Source organism: Scyliorhinus canicula, chromosome 8 (assembly GCF_902713615.1).
Source record: "Scyliorhinus canicula chromosome 8, sScyCan1.1, whole genome shotgun sequence".
Classification (NCBI taxonomy): Eukaryota; Metazoa; Chordata; class Chondrichthyes; order Carcharhiniformes; family Scyliorhinidae; genus Scyliorhinus; species Scyliorhinus canicula.
This window is the reverse complement of record NC_052153.1, coordinates 122273749-122285867: the sequence shown is the minus strand read 5'-3', so window position 1 is coordinate 122285867 and position 12119 is coordinate 122273749. Positions and strand designations below refer to the sequence as shown.

Sequence of the window (12119 nt, the reverse complement as noted above, 5' to 3'; positions counted from 1 at the left end):
ATAGATATCAGCTCCCATCTGACTGCCGCCTTCAGCGCTTCCCAGACCACCCCAACTTGCACCTCCCCATTGTCGTTGGCTTCCAAATACCCCTCTATGCTCCTACGGACCCGCCCGCATACTTCCTCCTCTGCCTGCAGCCCCACATCTAACCTCCACAGCGGGCGCTGATCCTTCCCCTCTCCCAACTCCAGGTCCACCGAGTGTGGGTCATGGTCAGATATAGCTATCGCCGAATACTCCGCCCCCACCACTCTCGAGATTAGCGTCCTGCTGATGACAAAAACGTCAATCCGGGAATAGGCCTTGTGGACATGGGAGAAAAAGGAAAACTCCCTACCCCGCAGCCTCAAAAACCTCCAGGGGTCCACCCCTCCCATCTGATCCATGAAACCCCTCAGCACTGAGGCCGCCGCCGGCCTCTTACCTGTCCTTGACCTCGAACGATCCAGAGCTGGGTCCAACACGGTGTTAAAATCCCCTCCCAAGATCAAACCCCCCGTCTCCAGGTCTGGGATCCGGCTCAACATTCGCCGCATGAAGCCCGCATCGTCCCAGTTGGGGGCGTACACATTAACCAGAACCACCCGTTCCCCTTGAAGCCTACCACTCACCATTACGTATCTCCCTGCGCTGTCCGCCACCACACTCGACGCCACAAACGACAAGCTCTTGCCAACTAAAATCGCCACCCCTCGATTCTTCGCATCTAGCCCCGAGTGAAATACCTGTCCAACCTAACCTCGTCTCAGTCTCACCTGATCCGCCACCTTAAGGTGCGTCTGCTGGAGCATGGCCACGTCCGCACCCAGCCACTTCAGGTGCGCCAGGATCTGGGACCGCTTCACCGGTCCATTCAGCCCCCTCACGTTCCACGTAACCAGCCGAATCTGGGGGGTCTTCCCCCACCTCTGCGCCGGTCAGCCATAGCTCTCCCTCGCTCACCACGTGCCCGCAGAACTCCCCAGGCCCGTTCCCCACGGTGGCAGCCCCCTCCAACCCCCCCCCCCCTCCAAACCCCCCCCCCCATCACCAGCAGTTCCCCTTCGGCCACTGCAGCAGCAACCCGGTATCCCCCCTATTCTCCTCCACCCCCCCACCCCCCAAGCTAGGGGCCCCCTATCTGCATAACTCCTTTCATTGTATTTCTGTAAATCAGCCGACTCCTGCTGACCCCGGCTGCTCCCGCCATCCCAACGACCCCCCCCCCCCATGATGCAACACAACCACCACTCCTCCCCCCCCCCCCCCCCCCCCCCCCCACCCACCCACCGCCGGCCCCGCCTACTGCTCCTCCCGCGCGGGAGGAAAGCCCATACTTCCATCCCAAACCCCGCCCCGCCCCCGACTCAACACGCGGGAAAAGACGGGCACATAACCCAACCGGACCGCGAAACCGCTCCCCAACCCTCCACCCGTGAAACAAGAACAAAAAAGCACCCAAGTAAACCAAAAGCAGTCCCAAAAATCGAAAAAGCCGAACAGCAAAAAGGCATCATCAAATACAATCAATAAAAGCAAAAGGATACCAAGGAGGACAAAGCCTCCGAACCATTTACATCATTCCCCAGCCCCCAGTCCTCAGTTCGAGTCCAGCTTCTCTGCCTGGACAAAAGCCCAGGCCTCCACTGGAGAGTCGAAATAGAGCTGGCGGTCTTTATAAGTGACCCAGAGGCGTGCCGGCTGTAACAGGCCAAACTTCACTCCCTTCCTTCTTGTGAAGCACTGCCTTCGTCCGATTAAAACCAGCCCTTCTCTTTGCCACCTCCGCACTCCAGTCCTGATAGATCCTGATCTCCGCATTCTCCCACTTACTACTCCTCTCCTTCTTTGCCCATCTCAGCACACACTCACGGTCGGCGAAGCGGTGGAAACGGACCAGCACCGCCCGAGGCGGCTCATTTGGTCTGGGTTTCATCAGCAGCACTCGATGGGCACCCTCCAGCTCCAAGGGTCCCTGGAACGACCCCGTGCCCATTAGCGAGTTCAGCATCATAGCCACGTAGGCCCCCAAATCCGAACCATCCAGCCCCTCCGGGAGGCCCAGAATCCGCAGGTCTTTCCGACGGGAGCGGTTCTCCATCTCCTCCATCCTCGCTAACCACTTCTTGTGGAGCGCCTCGTGCGACTCCACCTTCCCTGCCAGGCCCAGGAGTTCGTCCTCGCTCTTTGAGGCCTTTTGCTGTAGCTCCCGGATCTCCGCACCCTGAGCCGTCTTGAGTCGCCGTGAGCTTGTCCAGCGAGGCCTTAAACGGTTCCCGGATCTCAGCCTTCAGCTCTCTGAAGCAGCGATGAAGCAGCTCCTGCTGTTCCTGCGCCCACTGCTGCCACGCTGCTGTTTCTCCGCTCGCCGCCATCTTGCTTTTCCTGCCTCGCCCCTTTCTCTGCTCCAAAGCCGATTTTTTGACCGCTCCGCTCCTGGTCCAGTCCATCCACCGGCAGATAATCTTAGTGGAAGTGTTCCCATACGGGGAAAAGCCCAACCAGCACCGCTACAGGCCCTTAAAAGAGCCCAAAAGACCAAAAACAGCGGGAGCTACCGAACGTGCGGCTTAGCTCTACATCACCGCAACCGGAAGTCGGCATCCGCAAAGTTAGTAACAGTACATTCACTTCCCTCGTCCAAGTCATTAATATATATTGTAAGTAGTTGTGGCCCCAGCACTGCACCTAATAGCACTCCACTAGTTACAGGTCACCATCTTGACAATGGCCCTCTTAGCCCAACACTCTCTCTCTCTCTCTCTCTCTCTCCTATTAGTTAGCCAACCCTCTTTCCTTGCTAATATACTACCCCTGCAACACCATGGGCTCTTAAAGTAGCTTTTTCTGTGGTACGCTTTTTGAACGCTTTTTGGAAATCCAAGTATCTACTGGTTCCTCAAACAGAATTTTTCACCCACCACTTCTCTTTCAAAATCTGAAACTTCTCTCATTTGCCAGTATCTCCCTGCATATAACAAACGTGGGCTTTGCAGTTGCAGAGTTGACAAAAATCACCTTTTATACTGCTTTGTTCCCGAGTTAAGTTTCTTCTTTCTATGCTGTTAACATAGGCCCTGGAGCTCTGTACAGAGCTAACACTACCACTGTTCTGTCCTGCCCATGACTCTTCCTGACGAGCTCTCTCCAGCAGATTCTGTTGTGAGATCTTATCCAGTAGTTACACTGCCTATTTGAGTCCCTGGCCATCTCTTTCTATTGAGAAAATTATGCATCTTCACAATCCTCTTGCCAGCAGCTGGAAAATGGAAGCGGCTCTGATCCGTGATTTGGCACCAGAAGCACGTACATGGAGAGCGCCATTCAGAGCTTCTCCCGTGATGGGTACCGCCGTGAAATGGGGTGCCCAATTGCTCTGTGCCCCTCCGACACCTCTATGACCACCTGTGGGTCACTACCCACACTTTAAAAAAACTCACCTGTAAGGGACCTATGCACACTTTTGGTCTCTCTCTTCCTTTTTATTTATTTAAAGAAACTCTTGCTGTTATAGGCCAGGGCTTAGAAACTGCAAAGTATATTCTGAAGTTCACCTGACCTACAACCTTTCTGTTGAATTTGGCTAAGGTGAGCCTTCCCCTCAGGTGAGATTCAGTCTTCCCAGACACTATCCAGCTACAGTAATCTATGTATAACACTCAATGTATTACTCCTAAACTGTTCCAATTCAAAACAAAATCCAATAAACCAAATAAAAACCTTTTTTCAAGGGCGTGGCCCAGCACTGCATTCTCACTTGAATGAGACTGGCTTTCCCTGAATATTTCTTTAAGTTACTAAAGCCGGTATCCACAACCTGTTTACGTCTGGAAATGGTTTTAAACTGAAAATAGAGAGAAATAGTCCAAAAGACTTCTTTCTCCTGTCTATAGTTTACAGCAGTAAAAATGAAAATGAAACCAAAAACCTCACAACCACAGTTCACTCTACCCACAAAATGACATCACTGAAGCCATGTGATAAGACTTAAAGGGACACTCACATGGCACTGCCCATTTTTATATTACTTGCCCTGCTCTTTGAAACCCGTCCGCCTCCCTTCCTGCTCTTTGCAACCGGGCCGCCCCCCTCCCTGCTCTTTAAAACAGGCCCGGCGCACACCCCGCTCTTTTAAACCGGCCTGCCGCCGCCCTCCCCGCTCTTTAAAACCGGCCCGCCGCCCTCCCCGCTGTTTAAAACCGGCCCGCCGCCCTCCCTGCTCTTTAAAACTGGCCGCCCTCCCCGCTCTTTAAAACCGGCCGCCCTCCCCGCTCTTTAAAACCGGCCGCCCTCCTCGCTCTTTAAAACTGGCCGCGCTCCCCGCTGTTTAAAACTGGCCGCCCTCCCCGCTCTTTAAAACTGGCCGCCCTCCTCGCTCTTTAAAACCGGCCGCCCTCCCTGCTCTTTAAAACCGGCCGCCCTCCCTGCTCTTTAAAACCGGCCGCCCTCCCCGCTCTTTAAAACTGGTCGCGCTCCCCGCTGTTTAAAACTGGCCGCTTTCCCCGCTCTTTAAAACCGGCCGCCCTCCCCGCTCTTTAAAACCGGCCGCCCTCCCCGCTCTTTAAAACCGGCCGCCCTCCACGCTCTTTAAAACCGGCTGCTCTCCCCGCTCTATTAAACTGGCCCGCCGCCCTCCCCACTCTATTAAACCGCCCCGCCGCCCTCCCTGCTCTATTAAACCGCCCCGCCACCCACCCCGCTCTATTAAACTGGCCCGCCGCCCTCCCCGCTCTATTAAACTGGCCCGTCGCCCTCCCTGCTCTATTAAACCGGCCCGCCGCCCTCCCCCTCTATTAAAGCGGCCCGCCGCCGCCCTCCCCGCTCTTTCAAACTGGCCCACTGCCCTCCCCGCTCTATTAAACCGGCCATCCGCCCTCCCCGCTCTATTAAACCGGCCCGCCGCTCTCCCCGCTCTATTAAACCGGCCCGCCGCTCTCCCCGCTCTATTAAACCGGCCCGCCACTCTCCCCGCTCTATTAAACCAGCCCGCCCTCCCCGCTCTTTAAAACCTGCCCGCCACTGTCCCCGCTCTATTAAACCAGTCCGCCCTCCCCGCTCTTTAAAACCGGCCCGCCGCTCTCCCCGCTCTATTAAACCGGCCCGCCACTCTCCCCGCTCTATTAAACCAGCCCGCCCTCCCCGCTCTTTAAAACCGGCCCGCCGCTCTCCCCGCTCTATTAAACCAGCCCGCCCCTCCCCGCTCTTTAAAACCGGCCCGCCGCTTTCCCCGCTCTATTAAACCGGACCGTCGCCCTCCCCGCTCTTTAAAACTGGCCCACTGCCCCCCCCCCGCCCGCTCTATTAGACTGGACAACACCCTGCCCGCTCTAATAGACCAGCCCGCCACCCTCCCTGCCCTTTAAAACTGGCCCACCGCCTTCCCTGTTCTTTTAAACTCAAAGGTAAGGTAGTTACCTACGTAGACAACACCTCCTGCCTCACTCTACTGACTTCACCCATTCACCAAGTTCCCAAGCTTGCACTCCAAGACCTACTTCATGCTTGCATACTTTGTGTTCTTACGCAAGACCACCTCTATTTATGGTCGCTTTAATCCTTCAGGGATAAGCCAGCACTGCCAGTCAGAGAATCTAGTTTAAACTCACTACCTAATCCAAAAACACTTGAACATTATACTGTTTGAAGGTTCCATTAACTCTGATCAGACTCCTCCCATAATGCTGGTATGCCCAAGGCTAAAATAGCAAGTTTCTGTCCATTACTTTGGTTTGGCGAGGCTGTTCAAAATATTTTCTAAGGCGAAAGTGTGCGTTTTGAAGATTCTTTTATATTGGAAACAGAAATCGGGACACTTACTAAGAAACTAATTAGTGTTACCAATTAAACTATTAAATGGTTCATTATATATTTAGCTTTTTTTAAGTGATTTTGAATGAAATGATTCACGGGTGAAGGATTTGACACTTTTTTTATTTGGAGATGAATCCATTTTCGGTTGTATTGATAAAACGTAACCATATTAGTACTCTACAGATACTTTCAAAAAGAAAAAGAACCAATTTTTGGTGAGTCTAGCCGGGGTGAAAAGTTGGGGGAAGGAACCGAGGTTGGGGGGGAGGAGTTTACAAGAGGAAGTGGAGGGGAGGAGTCTGGGAGGGGGGAGGGGGTTGTCTACAATTCATGGGTTTAATTCACGGTACTCTTTCGGGGATTGGATGGCATTGAATATTCGGGGGGAGTTGAGGGTGTGGACTATATATGTCAACAGTGACCAGGGGCGATTCCTGATTCCTTTTTCTTTTTTCCTCTGTGGGAGGTTTAGTTTTATTTTGATGCTTATATTGTCAGGTGGGCCGTTGTGTGGGGGGTTGTGGGAGTTTGGGATCGTTGTTGTTGGTAGGGGGATTGACATTGTATTTGTTACCGTTTATACTGTTTGTTGGTGGGCTGTAAATTCTGAAGAGAATGTGAGAATGGAGAATAAAAATATATATTTTTAAAAAAAATGATACTTTAGCTGTGCTGTTCTTACTACAAACATTTTAGTTTCTTGGTTTAAGCCATACAATAGGGCGGCATGGCAACACAGTGGTTAGCACTGTTGCTTCACAGCGCCAGGGTCCCAGGTTTGATTCCCGGCAAGTCCCGAAAGACGTGCTGTTAGGTAATTTGGACATTCTGAATTCTCCCTTAGTGTACCCGAACAGGCGCCGGAATGTAGCGACTGGGGGCTTTTCACAGTAACTTCATTATTATTAAATTAAATGGCTGTGACCTTGCTTTTTCCTGTTGCCGCCAGAAAGACAGATTGTGGTTGGAATTTGTGCCATGGCCAAGAAATCCAAGTCAAAGCCATTTTGTTCTTGAGAATCTATCTAATGATGGCAAATTTGTTTACTTAATACTCATGTGCAATTTTGCCCTTTCTATTTTTAGATGGAAGAATGTAACCTTGCTGTCCAATATCCATGCTCGAGGATGTACTGGAAGCTTTAACAATGTACACGGACTAAATATGTACACTTTCAATTATGACTTTTAAGTGCATTTGGCAGTTAACCACCCACCAAGCAATCAGGCTTGAGCAACTTAGTTTATTTGCACAGAAGGTGTTGTTTCCACAGCTAGCAATTTGGCTGCTAGTTATTGATAGAAAGCACAGAGCTGAACAACTATGTCTGCTCATGGCCTGGATAGAGAGTCTCCCAATTTATTTCTTGGGTCAGAAGATGTGGAACTGCGGCATCAAATGAAACCTCATGAGTTTGAAGATTTTGATCAAGATGAATATGATTCTGTGAGTGTTGAGTGCTGATTAATTCCCGAGTATATAAGGAATCAATGCTATGCAATATATTTTAAGTCAAGATGTACTGTTGCATATGATAATTGAGCTTAAATTTAGAACTAAATTAAGACGCAAATTGTCAATTTCAACACTTGGTAAAGGCTAGTATTTACGTTTTACAGCATGATTCGATTAATTACATTTTGGTGTCTGCCTGTGTTTTTTTTAAATGCCCAGTTTATTAACAGATGTTACATAGTTATTTTGATTAATTATGTATACTGTGACCTTGCTTTGTCCTGTAGCCACCAGAAAGACAGATCGTGGTTGGAATTTGTGCTATGGCCAAGAAATCCAAGTCAAAGCCAATGAGTGAGATTCTGGGACGACTTTGCAGATTCAAGTACATCACGACTGTAATATTTGAAGAATACATCATACTAAATCAACCAGTGGAGCAGTGGCCACTTTGTGACTGCCTCATTTCTTTCCATTCAAAAGGTAGCAGTTTTGTGATGCATTTGATGTCTGAGAGCGCTTTATTCAATGTCTTGGTACAATTAGGGTTATTTGCCCATGTTTTGTGATTTCTAAGGCTTTCAGCATTTACTGATTTTAAAGAATAAATCAACAGCAGCATATAGTGCCTGCCCATGTGGAGTTTAATGCAGAAATCCGGTAGTTGCTATCTTAATTGTTGCGAATGCTGTTCACATATTCCTAAAACCCAGCAGGGAGTTCGCTGAAGTGGATATCGACCACAATAAGTTAAACATCCATAGAAAAGACTGGGCAGGAGTAACTACCTGAAACTTTTCCCCAAAAGTTGTTGATATTTGCAGCCTTCCAGTATTTCAGTCATGTGGTCAACTCGGATAGTCTTGCTTCACTTAACAGACCCCCAAGCATTGTTCTGGAAGGAATTACCAGATAACAATCAAACTAGCGTTTTTGACTTATTTCTTTTCTTCTCTCCAGTCAGGTTTACGAAGGTCAATTATCGCACTGCAGTTTTTTTTACACACTGGTTGCTGAGATTGGAGTTTGAGTCTGGTTTAAGTTTACATAATTATGAATTGGAAAGTAGCTTATTGGGACAAGTTGGCATTTAGGTAGTTTTGATACATTTTTCTAAAGAACACTGATTTAAAGCAGCAGCTCCTGTTAATATGGTATCCATTTGAATGTACACCCATTACTCTAGCAGGAAAGATCCAGGTTTCTGTCAGTGGCATAAGTGTTTTGTTACAGCTGATCATTTAAATCTCTGCTCCTGCGACTAGCCTGTAGTATATAGCCTTTTTTATTTTCATTTTGTACCTGTATAGCAATGTCCGAAAGGTTATCAGTTCCAAGCCATTCTCTTTACAAAATTGTTTGTTTAGAAATTAAATGTAGCAAGTTTACCTTTATAAGTTTTAAAGTAAGTATTCTTTATTGTCACAAGTCGGCTGACATTAATGAAATGAAATGAAATGAAAATCGCTTATTGCCACAAGTAGGCTTCAAATGAAGGTACTGTGAAAAGCTCCTAGTCGCCACATTCCGGCGCCTGTTTGGGGAGACTGGTACGGGAATTGAACCGTGCTGGTGGCCTGCCTTGGTCTACTTTAAAAGCCAGCTATTTAGCCCAGTGTGCTAAACCAGCCCCTAACACTGCAATGAAGTTACTATGAAAAGCCCCAAGTAGCCACATTCCGGCAACTGTTCGGGTACACAGAGGGAGAATTCAGAATGTCCAAATTACCTAACAGCACGTCTTTTGGGACTTGTGGGAGGAAACTGGAGCACCCAAGGAAACCCACGCTGACACCGGGAGAACGTGTAGACTGCGCACAGACAGTGACCCAAGCGGGAATTGACCCAAGCTGTGAAGCAACTGTGCTACCGCCCTTTTAGGGGAATGTGGGGAGTCTAATATATTTGGAGTTAATTTTATGGATTAAGATTAATGGATGGATGGGCAGTACGGCACAGTGGTTAACACTGCTGCCTCACGGCATCGAGGACCTGGGCTCGATCCCGGCCCCGGTTCACTGGCCATGTGGAGTTTGCACATTCTCCACATGTCTGTGTATGTCTCATCCCCATAACCCAAAGATATGCAGAGTAGGTGATTGGCAATGCTAAATTGCCCCTTAATTGGAAAAATGTAAAAAATATACATTCATGGATGGAAAAATACATATGCAGTAAAGAGAGAGACTTTGAATTCCCAGGATTGTTTCTACTGGCTGTAGCTCTGTGTCAGGAGCGTGAATTTTGTGCATCACAAATTTTGAGGCATATCTTTCTATCATGTAATTTTGTTTGTTTTAGTCAAATAAAACATGAAATTTGTTTCGAGGTATTAGAAATCTTGAATTCACCAGTCCTTTTTTTTGCTTTTTAAGGATTTTTATTGGACAAAGCAGTGGCTTATGCAAAGCTCAGGAAGCCATTTGTTATTAATGACTTGAACATGCAATATAATATTCAAGACAGGTAAGTATCAGGCAACCAAGCCTGTGCTAGCAAAACTCAGAACATAGTATCCAATGTTAGATGTGATTTTGTGATAGGACAGCACTTGGTGAATAATCCCAAATGTGTCAAGAATTACACCAACAACCAATTTAAGATCAGTCGGATTCGCAATGTGATTTACTTATTCTTGCTGGAAGCTACATAAATTCATATTTGCTCTCTGCAAATATGTCCAGGCATTGCACCTTTTCCAATTAATCCGTAGAATCTCTACAGTACAGAGGGAGGCCATTTGGCCCATTGAGTCGGCACTGACCCTCTGAAAGAGCACTCTACCTAGACCCACCCCCTCTGCCCTATCCCTGTAATCCCTCACATTGATTATAGCCAATCCACCTAACCTGCACATCTTTGGACACTGTGGAGCAATTTAGCATGGCCAATCCACCGAAACTGCATATCTTTTTATTGTTGGAAGAAACTGAAGCACCCAGCGGAAAATCATGCAGGCACGAAGGGAACGTGCAATCTCCAAACATGCAGTCACCCAAGGCCTCAATTGAACCTGGGTCCCTGGTGAGGTAGCAATGCTAACCACTGGGGAACAACAGTTGGCTGGTGCATACCCCTAGACAATGGTTCAACCTATCAGAGTTGAATTACCTTTTTCAAATTTGAGCAAAAGCCTGAGGGATCACATAAATATTATAGTGCAGAAGGAGGCCATTCATCCCATTGTGTCTGCACCAGCTCTGAATGAGCAACTCACTTAGGTATCCCTTCTCCCCATAACCCTGCACATTCATTCTTTTCAGATAACTGTCTAATTACCTTTTTTTTTAATAAACAATTTTATTGAGGTAGTTTTTGGCTTTATAAACAGTTACAGACATCATCAGAAAGGAAGCAAAAAAGGCAAAAATGTGCAAACATCCACGTACTTTCAATACTTCCATCATACCGTATTGCACAAGCCCGCTCCCCTCCCACCCGTACTACCCGCCATATTTTCCCTCCTACTCTACTCTACCCCCCCCCCCCCCCCCCTCCCCCCACCCCCCTGCTGACGCTCACTCTCCCGCAAAGAAGTCAATAAATGGTTGCCACCTCCGGGTGAACCCCTGCACAGATCCCCTCAAGGCGAACTTAATTTTTTCCATCCCAGGAAACTTGACATGTCCGCAAGCCACCACTCAGTCTTCGGGGGCTTTGAGTCCCTCCACGCCAATAATATTCGTCGCCGGGCTATCAGGGAAGCAAAGGCCAGCACATCGGCCGCTTTCTCCCCCTGGACGCCCGGGTCTTCCGAAACCCCAAAAATTGCCACCCCTGGACTCATCACCACCCTTGTTTTTAGCACCTGGGACATGACCCCCGCAAATCCCTCCCAGTACCCCCTCAGCTCAGGGCATGCCCAAAACATGTGCACATGGTTCGCTGGTCCTCCCGCGCACCTAGCGCATTTGTCTTCTATCCCGAAAAATTTGCTCATCCAAGCCACCGTCATATGGGCCCGGTGAACGACCTTAAATTGGATCAGCCCGAGCCTTGCACATGTCGCAGTCGAGTTTACCCTACTCAGGGCCTCTGCCCACAGCCCATCCTCCATTTCCCCGCCTAGCTCCTCCTCCCATTTAAGTTTCAGTTCCTCTGTCTGGGACCCTTCCTCCCTCATGAGCACCTTATAAATACCCGAGACTCTACCCTCCCCTTCGTCCCTCCCAGAGACTATTCTGTCTAGGATCCCCATTGGCGGGAGGCGCGGGAAAGATGGGACCTGTCTATGAACAAAGTCCCGCAGCTGTAGGTATCTAAAATCATTTCCCCCTACCAACCCAAATTTCTCCTCCAAGCTCCTCAAACTCGCGAAGCTCCCTTCCAGGAACATATCACCCACCCTTCCCGCCCCTGCTCGCCGCCATACTCTGAACCCCCCATCCATACTGCCGGGGGCAAACCGATGGTTGTCGCAGATTGGCGCCTAGACAGACGCCCCCATCTCCCCCACATGCCTTCTCCACTGGCCCCATATCCGCAGGGTCGCCACCACTACCGGGCTGGTGGTGTACTTGGCCGGCGGCAGCGGTAGAGGAGCCGTGACCAGGGCTTCCAAACTGGAGCCCCTGCACGAAGCCGCCTCCACTCGCTCCCAAATAGACCCCGTACCCACCATCCACTTCCTTATCATAGCGATGTTGGCCGCCCAGTAATAATTGACCAAACTCGGCAACGCCAGCCCCCCCTCGCTGCGGTTCCTCTCCAACATTGCCTTCTTCACCCGCGGAGACTTTCCCGCCCAGACAAAGCTCATGATCAGCCCGTTAACTCTTTTGAAGAAGGACTGTGGGATAAAGATCGGGAGGCACTGAAAAATAAACAAAAATCGAGGGAGGATTGTCATCTTTACAGTCTGCACCCTCCC

At 49.3% G+C, this 12119-nt stretch overlaps 1 protein-coding gene across 13 annotated transcripts in view; it reads left to right on the top strand.

Moving 5' to 3' along the window:
• ppip5k2 (diphosphoinositol pentakisphosphate kinase 2) overlaps positions 1 to 12119 on the top strand; it is a 225135-nt gene that overhangs the window by 22766 nt on the left and 190250 nt on the right. For 12 of the 13 annotated variants that reach the window (XM_038805177.1, XM_038805176.1, XM_038805167.1 and 9 more), the window contains exons 2-4: positions 6880 to 7240; positions 7537 to 7732; positions 9625 to 9715. In XM_038805177.1, the coding sequence (XP_038661105.1) occupies positions 7118 to 7240; positions 7537 to 7732; positions 9625 to 9715 (410 nt within the window). In that variant the 5' untranslated portion in view covers positions 6880 to 7117. Of the gene's footprint in view, positions 1 to 6879; positions 7241 to 7536; positions 7733 to 9624; positions 9716 to 12119 lie in introns of those variants that run through there. The other variant, XM_038805175.1, reaches the window with a different exon arrangement.